Source organism: Hippoglossus stenolepis, chromosome 14 (assembly GCF_022539355.2).
Source record: "Hippoglossus stenolepis isolate QCI-W04-F060 chromosome 14, HSTE1.2, whole genome shotgun sequence".
Classification (NCBI taxonomy): domain Eukaryota; kingdom Metazoa; phylum Chordata; class Actinopteri; order Pleuronectiformes; family Pleuronectidae; genus Hippoglossus; species Hippoglossus stenolepis.
The window spans coordinates 20,778,322-20,792,829 of NC_061496.1; the positions used below are offsets into that span (position 1 = coordinate 20,778,322).

At 39.0% G+C, this 14,508-nt stretch overlaps 4 protein-coding genes across 6 annotated transcripts; 2 read left to right on the plus strand and 2 right to left on the minus strand.

Annotated features, from left to right (window-relative positions):
• Positions 1-12: 12 nt before the first annotated feature.
• pigx (phosphatidylinositol glycan anchor biosynthesis, class X) lies at positions 13-3,082 on the minus strand. The gene is made up of 6 exons (XM_035176712.2): positions 2,906-3,082; positions 2,400-2,481; positions 2,177-2,312; positions 1,838-2,051; positions 1,436-1,536; positions 13-1,312 (listed from the first exon to the last, which is right to left on the minus strand). The coding sequence occupies exons 1-6, from the start codon at positions 2,967-2,969 to the stop codon at positions 1,175-1,177; spliced, it is 735 nt and encodes a 244-aa protein (XP_035032603.1). The 5' UTR covers positions 2,970-3,082; the 3' UTR covers positions 13-1,174.
• A 222-nt stretch (positions 3,083-3,304) lies between these two features.
• On the plus strand, positions 3,305-5,179 carry cep19 (centrosomal protein 19). The gene is made up of 2 exons (XM_035175964.2): positions 3,305-3,629; positions 4,570-5,179. Exons 1-2 carry the CDS (start codon positions 3,500-3,502, stop codon positions 4,911-4,913), a joined length of 474 nt encoding a protein of 157 aa, XP_035031855.1. The 5' UTR covers positions 3,305-3,499; the 3' UTR covers positions 4,914-5,179.
• On the minus strand, positions 5,133-9,702 carry ing5a (inhibitor of growth family, member 5a). 2 transcript variants are annotated; one of them, XM_035175960.1, is made up of 9 exons: positions 9,568-9,702; positions 9,118-9,302; positions 7,949-8,020; positions 7,379-7,545; positions 7,122-7,233; positions 6,938-7,037; positions 6,612-6,747; positions 6,447-6,508; positions 5,133-6,302 (listed from the first exon to the last, which is right to left on the minus strand). In XM_035175960.1, exons 2-9 carry the CDS (start codon positions 9,152-9,154, stop codon positions 6,263-6,265), a joined length of 726 nt encoding a protein of 241 aa, XP_035031851.1. In that variant the 5' UTR covers positions 9,155-9,302; positions 9,568-9,702; the 3' UTR covers positions 5,133-6,262. The 2 variants fall into 2 exon arrangements, with proteins under 2 accessions (XP_035031851.1, XP_035031852.1); XM_035175961.1 differs by having other exon boundaries at positions 9,118-9,326; positions 9,568-9,684.
• Positions 9,703-9,839: 137 nt separating this feature from the next.
• plekhb2 (pleckstrin homology domain containing, family B (evectins) member 2) lies at positions 9,840-14,495 on the plus strand. 2 transcript variants are annotated; one of them, XM_035175963.1, is made up of 8 exons: positions 9,840-10,000; positions 10,621-10,671; positions 10,763-10,915; positions 11,026-11,128; positions 11,304-11,343; positions 11,735-11,821; positions 12,815-12,929; positions 13,128-14,495. In XM_035175963.1, the coding sequence occupies exons 2-8, from the start codon at positions 10,635-10,637 to the stop codon at positions 13,262-13,264; spliced, it is 672 nt and encodes a 223-aa protein (XP_035031854.1). In that variant the 5' UTR covers positions 9,840-10,000; positions 10,621-10,634; the 3' UTR covers positions 13,265-14,495. The 2 variants fall into 2 exon arrangements, with proteins under 2 accessions (XP_035031854.1, XP_035031853.1); XM_035175962.1 differs by having other exon boundaries at positions 9,842-10,000; positions 12,812-12,929.
• The last annotated feature ends 13 nt before the right edge of the window (positions 14,496-14,508 follow it).

Below are 14,508 nucleotides of genomic sequence, written 5' to 3' on the forward strand. Positions count from 1 at the left end.
CTTGAAAACACATTCATGTATTTGTTTTATTTACAGCAGCCTTGTGTACATCTTTAATGTTCCTCTGTTTAAACACAGAATCTCAAAATACTTTATAAAAAACACTTTACAAAAGCACAAAGGTTGTAGTTATAATACTGTAAGTCAAACATAAATTATTTTATACCTGGCCCCAATATGCACTATAGTTTTATGACACAGACATTATAAATTATAATCTGATATTTCATGACAACATAAGTAGAACTAGGGCTGGACGATGTGGCTGAAAATGATATCCAAATAAAAAATGTCAATCAATATCGACAATTATCATGATAAATGTCATATTATTTCTGTTAAGTTTAAAGACAGTTTTTCGCTCCTGGGCAAAGGATGTGGTTTTAAACTCTACTTTATGAGCAGAGACAAACACTTGATAAAATCTGAGGTAGACCAATGAAGTGTTATGCCTCCTCACTGTGCACAATGCATAATAAATATTTAAATATACATTGAACCTTTATTATATTGCTATCTATACAAATTGTATTGCAATAATCATTGATATTGTTTTATTGCCCAGCCCAAGGTACAACAGAATAAAAAGAAACTTCACTGTCAACATATATTAAGATGGGAATTTGTCCTAAGTTAAACAAGACAAAAGTCACCACAGAGCACAGGAAGCAGTGGAAGTTAAGAGAGTAGATTTTACTTTTGGTTGCTTGGATCTTAAATATTGTTTGCAAATTGGATTAAGAGCTTCCTATAAACATGATAGGTGGCCACACCTCATTCCTGAGTTAATTGTTTCAAACTGAGTAAATAAACAAATGCCATCTTCCGCTATGCCCTGGGCTATATGCTACTTTCTCTGAGCCAAGTTTATAAGGAAAAAGTAGACTTACCACAAAAAACATGTTTACTTACAGTAACTTAGGCCTGTTTCAAAAAGTGGGTTATCTAGATTATTTTGCAGACAAAAACCTGAAAAATTATAAAACCTGATCTAGTTAGTGTCATCTCAAAGGGACGCTCACTTCTCATTTTAAACTATTCATATACATCTGATATATTCTATCTGTGTCTATTTATTTATGTCTGTGTAGTGTTATCTTTTAATGCCTATTTGATGTTGATGATCCTAATAATATCATAATGATCCCAGTATACAATTGAGGTATGCTGACCATTACTGAATAATTTGATTATTCCACATGTATCTGGACAGAACCACACAGCCGATCATTGTGACCAGAAGAGTTCCACCGCACACAGGCATCACCAGAGACCCGTCACCGACTGGGATCTGTAAACTCACGGGGCCATGCTTTGACAGGATACAAGATATTTTTGAATGGGGAAAAAAAGAAACAACAGATAATTAGTCTAATGAAAAAAAGGTTGAACTTTTTTTACAAACAACATTTTGAGAAGAATTTCAGTGAAGCACCTGATGCTGCTGGATTTTAACCCATGAACAAGTGCTTGAGTTGTCTACAGTGCAGGGGGCCTCCACAACAGTGCAAGGCTCCAAGTTGTTGAGCTGCAAACCTAGAAGGAAGAAAGACTTTTAGATTAACACTATACCATTAATCAATTTCGGTCTCCGTCAATAACAACAAATGTGTAGGGCCTTTATAATGAAGTTATAGACATATAGTCAGACTTAACTAATAACTTCACTGTCTAGTTAGCAAAATTGGACCCCATAGTTTTGCATTTTTTACTGCTGAAGGAGCTGAAATATTGATTTCCAAGCTGGACACTCGGGAGCTATGTGTTAAAACATTTTAATTACTTGTTTCTGAGAACGAAAGCATATGGGGCCAAAGTATAAAAATGACCCACTTACATTTGTCATCCCGTAGCAGCAGCTCAGGAGGTTGGATGTCGACAGATGTAAATGTTTTCCCAACAGAAGAGGCCTCGTGGTAGCGGCCATGTATTGGAATTGTTAATTTTAGCAGCCTGGGAGTTGGATCATCAGGGGTGGGAAACACATAGCTGACAAATCCTGAAGTCTTTTGAGCAGGCACCTCAAGGTCAATGGCTGAATCGAGCAATATCTTACAAAAAGCAACAAACATACAGTGAATGTGGTTAGACATATTTATTTCAACAATTTGCTTGTTTCTGTTAAGTTGTGTGGTATTAATCAAAGGTAACAAGATTTTGTATGTATGAGTTTCACCTGCCAATCCCTTTGATCTCTCAGGGATGCGAGCTGGTACGGATCGATGAAGACACCTTGAGGCCATCGATAAACCAGCAAAACTCTGACACTACTGAGCAGAGCAGGGCTGAGCTCAACGGTGGTTATTACCTCCCTAAACATGACAAAAATAATTTACTCATTTCACTCACAATAAGCCTTGAACATAGTTCTACCAGTAATAAAACCGCCCAGCATTTACCTGTGGAAACCCCGTTTACTAAGCTCCACTGACACTGATGTGGATTCAAGCCACAGCTTCAGAAGATCACAATCCTTTGTGTCTGTAAAAAATGTTCAGGTTACATTGATGAAGATCACAATACAAGAGAGAGCACTTTTTATTTATCCTATAAACAATCATGACTGAAATAGTCAGTTTTACTTTTTTGTTTACTTTGACACGGCATTGATTAAGAAGACACTGCAGGAGCTAAAAAAGCTAAAACCATAATATAAAGATGATAGGTTTTTGGACTTGGGAATAAATGTTAAATATCCAACTGTACAGTCAATACTGGAAGACCAAAGAAACAACAAAGCCATTTTATAATCAACATTAAACTCCTTATTTACACTATGTGCTTCATTCTTGATACACAGTGGGACTTCCTGTCAACATCACGTTTGTCCTAATTTACCAGAAACTTTACCAAAACTGAGTTCAAAGTGTTGGCAACAGTTAAGCAGTATAACAATATATCTTACCCTGTTCGATAGAACATTGACACGTCGCTAACCAGGTCAACACAGAGAGCAATATCAAATACATCAAAATATTAATGGCGAATTTCAACGACCTATTTGCCCACTATTTATAGTATTTATCATAAGCTTCTGAATAGATTACAGCAGGTTTGATTCTCGAACCCGGAAATAAGTGAGAGCTGTTTACGGAAAAGAAATAAAGAAGGGACCTTTTCTAGTTCCAGGGAAGCTGCGCTAGTGCCTGACTAAAAATATAACTAACACAATCACGGGGGGAAATGCTCTTAGGCAAATTTTAAGCAAAAATATCATGTTTAGATAGTTTTTGTTTGATGATAATATTCACAGTGAGTGAAACTGTGCTTACATTTTTTTTTTACTCTAAATGTAGACAGGCTTCGCTGAAGACTGAAAGATTTGACATCGACCAACGATGGGAACAGGCAACGGTTACGTCTCAATCCGCAAGATTTCGTTAGAGTCAGGCTCAATCGTTAAATGCTGTTGTGAACTATTAGTTATTATGGTTAAAATGCGCTATTGATTTGGTTAAAACACAGTTGAAACCAAGTTTGTAGGAGACGTACACAGAGGATGCTTTACGAGGCAAAGCAATGTGGAGTTAAGTTCTCTCCTGCCTCCGTAGTTTTAATTTATCAACACACGGAAACCAAAAAGATACGAAAGAGAATAATACCTTTACGGAACTTCTCACAGTATTCAGGTAAAACAAAATGTTAATTTACACTTAAACAACCTCACAACTACAGCAATCCCAGTGTTATCTATCAAAATATATGATTGTTATGTGTGCAGTAAAGCAATGCATGCAAATCTATTATTATTCTCTATTCTTCTTATTGTGTCGTCATTATTATTCGTTCTTCTGCCATAAATGTCCTACATGCACAGAACACGCGGCTCGGGCGAAAATGGTGTGCTGTGACTTTTCTAAGACTTTTGCCAAACGGTTCGCTCGTAAATTGCGAAAAACAGCGGGGGGAATTTAATGGGAGTCAATGGGAGCCTTCATCAAACGGACCGAGGGACAGTGTCAGTGGTCATAGTTCAGAGGAATCTTTGATGTCTTTGGTAGACCCGCTCAGTATCTCATTCTCTCCCTCTCAAACCAGCCAGTCTGTGTCTCTCTCTCTCACACTGAAACAGTCTCTGGACCCGGCCGGAAGCACGCTGCACACATTCAAAACTTCAAGGGAGGAATTTTCTAGTTACATTTTATTACCAGCCAGGCACAGGGGGTTACCATTAGACTCAAAAATCCTAGGGACCCTGAAGGCTCCAGATTTAGTATTTTTTAATGACCCTGTAGTAATTTAATTGACTGTAGATCAGTGGGAATATGGACCAATAAGACCAGGATCAGAGCATTTTATACCGTCCGGAGCCCTGCGTAAAAAAACAAACATTTGAGCTAGTATTAAGATGGTGCCTGATCAAATTACAACAAAATAACTGACAGGAAGACTTCCATCGTTGAGGCACCCTGTTTCAATAGGAAACTGCAGCACCAAGCTACAAAAAAACATACTAAATATTCACAAAGTGGGAGGAATGGGAGTAATCCCCATAGAAAGTTTATCCAACCCTTTAAACTGTTCCCTCCAGTGTTTGAACTCTTGATGTCTCCTCTCCTCAACCTCCAGACTGCAGCCTGGCTGCTGAGAGGCTGAAGAACAACCTTCGGCACAGGGACTACCTGGAGGCTGTGTCTCAGGGCCAGCTCGAGAAGCTTCACATCATCCTGCGAGATCACATGCAGGGCTACAGCCTGGAGCACAGCCTCGCCTCGTTCCAGCTGGACCCCGACCAAGACCTGAACAAACTGGACGACGAGGAGCTGGCTCGCAAAAAGGGCCAGATGGACGAACTGTTTGAGAAGAACCGAAGGCGCAAAGATGATGCTGACTTTGTCTATGACGTGGAAGTGGAGTTCAGCAAGTCCACCCGAGAAAAGTGCAGCTGGGATGAAGAGTCTGATGAATTTTAACTGTTCCAATCCTTTATGTATGTATGTATGTATGTATGTATGTATGTATAGAATAGTAGTTTTTGTACTTTGTTGCAATCTACAAGCTTATGTACCACTAATAAAAAGGTACATAATTCATAGATTAGATGAAACAACCCACCCAAGTTTGTGAATGCCCTGTGATCAATTTACACACATGTTCCATTTCAAACTGCAAAGAAAGAGATGCTGCATAAATAATAGTGAATATTTATTTGGTATAAAATACTGAATTTTACAAAATACAAAGACTTTGGCTCTTTTATTTGTGGCTTACATCTAAATGAGGGATATTCACAGTAGAATATGAAAGAAGATGCTAAAATCCTATTAAATAAAATTTGAGTGTTCACCTATAAGTAATACAACAAATATATCTTTGGAAAAAACACAGCTTCCATAAAATAGTTTCATATCATACAAAATATATATATGTATATATATTTTAGGGTATATGTATAGATTTCCATATATGGTTTGAAGCGATGTACTATGGCCAAGTTTTAGATGAGAAACCAAGCCTGCAGTATCAAACCTCTTCAGGGGAAATTTCATTCAAAGTGCTTAAATACCTCATTCAGCTGACAAAAGACACTGACCGACTGACCATTAGTACCACAATACATTCAAAAATGTCGCAGATTTTTTCGAAAATAAGTAAAGAATTAATTTACATTGCTTTGCTTGTTTGGTTTAAGCTAATTAAAAACACAATTTCTTACATCAGTATTAATTGCAGTCATTGATGCGGTGCTGATGTATTCCCTAAGGAGGTAGTAACAGAAAATCGGACACATAATTCCTTTTACCACCATTATTTCTGTGGATTTAGGCGTTTAGAACTATATTCTCAGCAGGCTGTTAATGTATTTAAAAATAGTTATTTATAAAATTGACAGTTCAAGTATACTAAAGCCACAATCCAGGATTTCTGAGTATGTTGGTAATGACAATATATATGTATATAGTATATGACTTAATGAAAATGAGTTTGATTGGCAATGATTTGAGCATTTGAACTACACTATCCAGACCAATGTACCCAAAGTACACAAAAAATACATACTGTAGGTGAATTAATTATTTGAAAGCTAATGGAAAAAAGAATCTTCTTAAAAACCAGTAGAACAAACAAAGTAAAGCCAGTAGAGGCTGGGATGATGTTGCCACAAGTGTAGCGATACTCCAAATCCGGATTGGGCTTTTAAAAACAAGATGTATGACTCGACATTTCTATGGAGATTGATAGAAGGTAAAATATATATATTACACTATTAATCTACAAAAAAATACATACATTATTTCTGTTTTTCTGAAAATAAAAAATCTCATTTTTTCTTCTTGTCTTGGGTGCATCTTGGACAAAACCTGAGGGATTCGAGAGAAGGGAAAAATATGTGTTGACACAAAACAATCAGGTGTTATCCATATTAAAATAAGTGATTAAATGCAATATCTTTGTATGAACATCTCTCAGTTTATCTGCTTCTAACTACCTAAAAGTGGTCTTACCATTTTCCTTTGGGTTTTGTGGCGAGATCAACACAAGCGAAGTGAAACCACTCAATTGGACACTGAAAAAAAAAAAAAGGATGCAAAATAATGATTGCAGGCTGTCATGATACAGAAATGTGTTAGTTTAAATTTTAGCAAAAGAGAAAAATGATGGAAACCTACATCTGGGTTATCGCATCCAATCATCTCCCCATACGACACCTGATGGCACAGGCAGTAAGTCGGCTCATTGGGATCGACTGGCATGTCCAAAACGTCTGACGGCTGCATGGGCAGGAGAGCATCGCTCAAGTCTGGGCTGGAAGACCAACAGAACACACAGAGCATGATTTGAGTTCCACATAATTCCGAATCATTGGCAGGCTGAATGAACAGTGGGTGTGTGAATGATACAGGCTTTTCAGGTCTGATAAAATGAGCAGTGCAGATTCTGGAAGCTCACAAGTAGTAAACAGCCTGGCCTGACTGAGCCTCCAGCAACATGTTACCTGTTTTTCATCTTTTTCTTCTTGGGAGAATCTTCATCAGAAGTTTTCCTTCCCCTTCCCCTGGATGCACGTTTCTCTCTTAGTCCCTTGGAATCACCTTCTATCAAAAATATTTATATGTTAATATGTGTATACATTGGATTTGCAAAGTCTTAGGATAAAATCCTTTAGTTGTCCCACTAACTTTTCAGTGCTCTTCCCTCTGCACTTTCATAGCCGCTCACTTCCAGTTTCTCCTTTAGCTCGTTCTCGAACCGTGCCAGATCGGCATCCAGTCTGCAGATATGTTTGTCCACCTATGGAAAAAAGGTTGCATGTGGATAAGAGCTTTACTGTGTGTATAGTTTAATTTGCAAATTGTAATACATTATAAAAAGTAATCAACACATTGTGTGTGTGTGTGTTATAATCAACATACTGACTACCAGTATGTCTGTTTACCATTTCATATGTCTGCATTGCGAGCTGGACTTTGTCATCGCTGAATTCTTTGCACTTGCTGTAGGCGTTTTGGATCTTCTGCAGATGTTCCACTCTTTGTTCTGATGCCAAGTTCTTCACATTCACTATGTACTCTTGAGCCAGTTTGTCAATCTCTCCTTTCTTTTCTGCACAACAACAAGAGCATTATGGTGCTGGAGAAAACAGTATCGATGGATGTTTTCATTTAGTGCAGCTAACAGTTTTATATTTTTTCACATGTCAACACAGGAAATACAGGTGTTTGGGTTTGCCAGTTCCAGTATGCTGACACTGGACATTTTGTCTCAATTGCCTTTTTTTATTGGGACAGTTAAGAGACTGAAGCACTGTCTATGTAACTGCTTACACTTGTGCTATTTATCTGCCATGAAGGCACCAAACTAAAAATAATGAAGGTGCACGTTAAGATGCCAATCAAGCTCAGTCAGTGCACATCCACCCTGATAACATTGGTGCAGGTAGACAATGCTTGTGCAGGGGCTTAAAATCCATGAACCATTTGAATGAATAACTTGACTAAATGCTCACCTTCTGTCCTATTGTCCAGGTCCCGCATCAAAGTAAAATTTCTCTGTAGCTCACATGGTAAGTTTTCAATACCTAGGGAAGAGATTGACAATAGGATGAAGGGAATGAGGACATACAATGGGCTTTATTCCCCCAATAAACTCATGTGGTGTCAAGGTTTCCATTTACAATTCAACTAATACTTGTCCTAAACTGATTTTAAATGTTAAACTTGCAATTTTTTTTGATAATATCAACTCAAAGGTGACCACAACAAATCAATCCTACTATAAGTTGTTTTGATTAAATGAGAGTCTTTGCTGTTGATTAACAGACGCAAAAAACATTTTGTGCGAAATAGAGTCAATTTCAGTTTTTAGAAGGGAGAATATTTAAAAATTAACTGCCAACAATAGATGAAACAACTCAGTTACAAAATAAAAGTGCGGTACAAAAATAAACAACATATTGTACTTTGTATTCATGAATCTATTTAAAAACGTACGCTAGCTGTGAGTTGAAAGCGCATTTCCTGCTCTCAAACTACTATATTAAGTTCAAAAGGAAACGTAGGTGAGTTGGCAGTGATCACACAGTTATAATAATATCACCCCCTCTCCCTCTCCGTCACTGTTCGAGTCCGTATACTTTACAATGTGACGCACATCACACACCCCGCCCCGGCGCGTAAATGGTTACGTGAACACGGGGAATTGAAACGCGGTAACCAACAGGTTGCAAATACAAGGGGCTCCACCATCCTGAAGCAAAACACCCATGTTGACTAAAATGGACACGGTTTTAAAAAGTTGAATATGACATGTTATACCGCACTGTTATCTAGCTGGTAGCTACACCAATGTGACAGAACATGAACTAAACATTAGCAACTTACTGGCTCACCACACACTTTAAATGTGTAGCACTGGTCTGTATGGTGATGGCCTTAGCCCCGGACTGAATTTATCACCACACATAAGAGTTTGTCAAACTTTATTCCACGATGCTAATCACGTAGCTAGCAAGCTACCGTCAGTGAGCCAAGAGCTACTTGCTAACGCAGTGCGCCTGTACCTGTCAGTGACCCGCCCCGCGAAAAAGTCTCCGATACAGTCAAACTCAAGAAACTTCAAACAAACGCAACATGCGGAGAACTCCGATGCAAACACAGTGTGACACAGGTTACTCACTGTCAAGATAATGTTCCAGATATATCGCCGTCGCCATTTCAAGTTAGCTACTTAGCTTTCGCGCTGCTCCGGTTAGCTCTCGGAGTGTTGGCTGCTGGGGACTCGCTGTCGGGGCTTGTTTTGTAACCCTGGGCCGCCCGCCGGTCAGTGGGTTGGAGATACTCGATTGTGTCTGCTGGCCTCCCCTGCGGGCGGGGATAAAACCACAGCTGTAAACAGACAGAATAAGTTTCCATTCAGCGCACGCACGCACACAAACACAGACACACACAGATACACACAGATACACACAGGAAACACACAGGATACAACTCATCTTGTTACCCGCTGCGCTGCGGAGAACATTGTCTCCGGGGGTTATGTGTGAGTTTAAAATGCAGAAATCAAACCAAACTTAGAAATTCACCCCATTAAATATTTTCAACTCTTTATCCCAAATTGTATGCTTACTAGAGCGCTTGATTTACTGGATCTACCCCGCCTCAGTGACATGAACAGCTGTTTGCACGAGGATCGTCCACCATGTGAGGGCAAAGAGATGCCAGGGGACTTAAAACGAGCGCGCCCTCCCCGCCTTTACTCGCACTTTCCACTGCTCCAGCGCAGTCAGCTGATACGTCAGGTCAATAAAAACAACAACAAACAAGCGCCCCCTCCTCTGCCCGCAGAGACTGGCACATCCGTGACGATGCTCCGTGGGCGGGGCTAACGGGAACTTTAGACGTGAGAATAACGGCAGTGAAGGGACCGAGTCCTCTCGGGTCATCGGCTTTTTTATTTCCCTCCGAGGGTCGCATCGTCGTTTCTCTTTCACATCTCACTTCCGTGTTTGCAGCGTCTTCGACAAAGGTTCCAGCTTTTCTCCAAACACAATAACAAGCGAGTAAGTAAGCGAACCTCACTCTGTGCTGCTCGGCCATCAACAGTTTTAGTGTTTAGCTAACGAGTTAGCACTGAACCAGTGGATCAACCTGCTACCGACGTGCTTATCACAACAACGCCAGCTAACTTCGGCTAATGCTAGCTTTGGTATCATAATAGAAACACAAGCTATTACTACGTTGTTGTGCTTATATTGGCAGGTGTACAAAACCATTTCAAATCGTTTGATAGGCAATAAGGTGACATATTCACACATGTTCTGTGGTTGCTTGAAGCTAACACCAGTCACTTAGCTAGCAGTAGCAGAACATCATTAACATTATGAAGGAAGTTGAAGTCCTATTGACAGTGATCTACGTTAGCTTCTACTGAAGCTGTCATGAAGATCCACGGGGTGTGAAACCTCGTGACTAGCTACTGTGTTGACTTGAAACAAGACTGTTGTTCACTTTTTGTCACAGAGATTATGTTTGGGTCTGATAATGTGTTTGTGGACAGAGGCCAACAGCGTGAACAGTCACGAGGTTTGTGTGACTCAGCCTCGCCCTGTCACCAGACCAGAGATTGCTCCATTAAGATAACAAATACTTAATTTTATATATTTATTTTGTATTGTTGTAGGTGTTGCTTCCAAGATGGCTATGGTGAAGAGTGGCTGGCTCCATCGACAAAGTGAGTATCCGTGCATACATAGTCAACGTCTGATCCACATGGTTCAGGTTTCAGTGTAAGTAGATTCAATTTGAATGTGACGATATTTAAGGTACCATACTGCGCCGGTGGAAAAGAAACTGGTTTGACTTGTGGGCTGACGGGCGACTCGTCTTCTACAATGATCAACAACGCCGTGACATGGAGGATGACATTCACATGAGGGTGGACTGCATTAACATCCGCAGCTCTGCAGCATGTCAAGGTACTTATCATCGGTTGCATGGCGTTGTTAGTGGCTCCATATTTACAGTACCAACCAACCAGCTGCTCATGCATTTAACTCTGTCGCCTTTTATGGTCTGTCCTCCTCAGAGCTGAACCCACCGGAGGGGAAGATGCGTGATGCTCTGCTCCAGATAGTTTGCAGAGATGGACGGGTCATCAGCCTGTGTGCAGACAGTGCAGATGATGCTCTGTAAGACAACACTTGCATGCTGTCTTAATATCGGTTTGCTGAATTATTTTGGCCACTGTATTTTGTGTCTCTGTTGTGTAAGTTGAAAGTATTAGTTTGAGGTATTCTGTGTTTTTATTTTCAGCGCATGCATTAATATAATTAAAATATGACATGGTTTCCACTTTTGTTGCAGGGCATGGACCATGGCACTTCAGGATGCCAGAATTAATGCAGTAAGTTTCTGCTATGTCTCAAATTACTTTGGTTTTGCCTTTTGTTTTATCAGAATATGAAGATTTCTTTCCTTTTTTTAAAGAAATCAGCTCTGACACAAGCTGCTAGAAAATATCATATTATTAACATTTCCATGTTTACGGCTCAGAATGCAAGATTGGTGGACAAAGATATTTTTCTTAATTTTTGCTTAATTTTGTCAGACAACTCTCATATTCCTTTTTCATAGTATCTCAATAAAATTGTAACCTCAATATAACATAAGGAACTTTTTTCAAATTACTTAGTCGGAATTCTCTTCAGTTTACATTTAATGTCATGTAGCTCAGTTTTTTTAGTGCACATTCTGAACTCTCAGGGGAGATTAATTTTGTTGTTTTATATTTTAAGGTGGTCGCGTCTCCTCAGATCGGCTATGCACAGGAAGTAATGGCATCTGCTCCACCCCCCTACTCAGAATATGCACCCCCACCTCAGGTAATAAGCGTAAACATGACAGAAGTCACTACTATTTATGCATTTTTTTACACAGTAGTTTGGTTCAACTCTGTTTTGGGATGGTGAGCAGGATTTTTTTCCCATATTTATTTTATTTAATATCAGGAAAAATTGTTTTTTAATAACAAGTCACGGTTTACATACAATATATCAACAAATAGGCATTGTGTTTTTTAATATAAACTAAAATAGCACTCAGTGGAGCACATACCTTTGCCAAGGCGAACAGTCCCCTTAAATTCAATCAAGCTGCACCAAATTACACACACTCATAGATATCAGTTGGATCTAAATTTGCCAATAATAATTTGAATTATTTTCTGAGAAAAACTGAAAATGTCAAAAAAAGACACTCTCACAATATTAAAGAAAGTAAAGCAATTCCTTGCTCTTCCACCCTGATAAGGATCCATACCAAAATGTGGTGGGTTCTTCCCTGACCCATATTGCATCCTTCCTTCCTAAATTTTGTGGTAATCCATTAAGTTGTTTTGTGTAATCTTGCTTATAAATAAACAAACATAAAAACCAACCAACAAACTAAGAGACAGAGGTGAAAACATAACCTCCTTGGCAGAGTTGAATATTTGATTACATTTCCAGCTCGGCTATGGAACTAAAGCACAAATATAAATAGTAAAAGGCTTTTTTATTTGCCTCTTTAAAGGGGTTTTAACCAAAAGTTTAATATATATTTGTTTATGTGCTTAGCATAATATGAATGTTTTATATTCATATTTTTATACTGGATATCACAGTAAATTGCTGTATATACTTAACATAACTGGTGAGCTACCTGAACCTTCTTAAGGGTAAACCGAGCTATGAGGTAAAATTAGAACATTTTAAAAAAGCCTACATAACAACATGCAACGCTGTGGTGTACTGCCATCTACTGGTAAAGTAGGTACTTCCACCCGACAGAGAATGAACAGAGTTTTAAAAGTTTTCTTTCTTTGTCTTTTTCAGCAGCCTTATGCTCCCGGCCCGTATGGAGACTATGCCGCACCTCCTCCACATGCGACCCAGATTGTATACTCTGCTGATGGGCAGCCCTACGCTGTTGCTTATCCTTATCAGTACCAAGGTAAATATTTGTCAGCGCATGTGTGGACGTAAACCATTGCATTGAATGAAAGGTAGCACATGTGGCTGCTGTTGGATGAACTGATGACATTAAACTTTAACCTTCTGATAGCAAAAATAGCAAAGATTTCATTTAAGCAACTTTAAATCTCATCACCGCAAACGTGAATGGGACATCACTTTGCTCTTTTCCTTGTAGGTGGGTTTGCTGCTCCTGGAGGGAACCACGTCATTATTCGGGAACGCCAGCGTGACGACGGAGGAGATGTAGCTTTGGGCATGCTCGCTGGAGCAGCCACTGGTTTGGCACTCGGCTCTCTCTTCTCCGTCTTTTAGTATCTTGACTAACTTCTAACTAGTAGCACATTGTCCCCCCCCTGTCTGCACAGCCTTAGGCTTCTTCTACGTGCCCTTACATGAGTTGGAGTGAAATATGTCTGTTTGGCTACTTCCATCGATGAAGCATGATTGTGATGGGCAGGCAAACTACTCCCTATATGTCCTATACACAAATTAAATACTGTTAGCACTTTCTCTTACGCCCTGTGTGGCAGTGTCCCTCTCCCTCTGTGTTGTCTCAATATGAATGTTTTTAACCAAAAATACAAGTTATTCACTTTAAGAGTTATTTGGATGGCGGGAAAGATGCTTCTCTTCCTATGTACACTTTAGGTCCTCTCAGCTGACGTCTCAGTCAGCTTTGTTTCTGTATCATGGAGCACATTTGTCCTTTATATTTGCAGAAATATAACTGTATAACCATGAATTTTTTACATGCAGGTTTTGTTTTTCTGTGTTTACAGTACCCTATTTGATTTAGTCTTAGTCTTGTTTTGAGGGTGCAGTGTTTCCTCAGCTCCACAGGTTATTTGTGGCGGCAGAGATGAGAGTTGTGTTTGGAGGAATGCGCGCACACACACAAAGCAATAATCACTTTCACTGTAGCACATTGGACTCTGGTCGAGATGGACGTATGATGTTGTCTTCCCCACAAATAAGTTTGTAAGAGGAAACACTGGCTTTTACATGATGTGCTTTAAAGTGAAAAGGGACGTCACTCCTGTTGACTCATATGTATATTTGCTTGTGTTATTTATGGTCTTTAATTTTCATTGGCAGCTGTCGAGTCAAACTTTTCATGTCTCGTGAAGTATTTTCTTTTCATTTCAATTTACCCAAAATACGTATCAGGTTGATCAGTCCCTTGAGATTTAGCCACATTTCAATAAGTCATTAATTTTCACATTAAATGACTTGAATATTTTTCATTTCCATTATTCATCTTAATGATGAGTTTATTTATTCGATTAAAAACAGCAACTTTGCCAAATGTAAAACACTTTGATCTGCTTTTCAAGACGCTGCATATCTTCATGGCATCTTCCAATGGCACTAACTGAAGAGATGTACGAGACAAATGATTTCAGTTTTACAAATGATCAGATTGTATTAGCAGCGTAACACTGATGTCATTTTTCTACAGGTCATAAATTGATGTAATATAAATTGTATTTATCTTAACAAATGTACTAATTAAATAATAATTGACCCTGCATTTAAATTAAAATGACACCTGTTTT